Raw genomic sequence first — 385 nt, 5'->3', positions numbered from 1 at the left:
TTTTTTTTTCTTATGTTTTATAGGACAACATCAAAAATAAATGGTATAGAATATGTTCCTTTTATGAGTGTTGATCTGAGAGAACGTTTTGCCTATCCAATGCCTTTCTGGTAAGTAAGCACTGTTGCCGTTTTTTAGGTCCAAAATCATTTTAGTTTTTCCATACTTTTTCAGTACTCCTAAGTCCAGTTTAATTCATAGTCTCGAAATTAAAGTTTCTCATAAAAAAATTGGCTGGAGGAGAGGAGTGGCTATGGAAAAGAGGTGGGGCAACATAGCAAAAGCAGCACCTTTGTTATTTGCCTGGTCATGGGTATATTCGGATCTCCTTTTGCCTAACATAGTGCCAAGCACAGCACCTGGCACAAAGTAAGTACTCAGTAAA

General features: G+C 36.9%; 1 protein-coding gene across 1 annotated transcript in view; it reads left to right on the top strand.

Annotated features, from left to right (window-relative positions):
* The window catches only part of CAPN7 (calpain 7), a 51,312-nt gene that overhangs the window by 20,454 nt on the left and 30,473 nt on the right, over positions 1-385 (top strand). The window contains exons 6-7 of the mRNA XM_012663233.1: positions 24-110; positions 345-369. Coding sequence (XP_012518687.1) covers positions 24-110; positions 345-369 — 112 coding nt within the window. The remainder of the gene's footprint in view (positions 1-23; positions 111-344; positions 370-385) is intronic.

Source organism: Propithecus coquereli, unplaced genomic scaffold (genome assembly GCF_000956105.1).
Source record: "Propithecus coquereli isolate 6110/MARCELLA unplaced genomic scaffold, Pcoq_1.0 Scaffold12, whole genome shotgun sequence".
Lineage (NCBI taxonomy): Eukaryota > Metazoa > Chordata > Mammalia > Primates > Indriidae > Propithecus > Propithecus coquereli.
The sequence above is the reverse complement of the archived record's forward strand: the minus strand, read 5'-3'. Positions and strand labels throughout refer to the sequence as shown.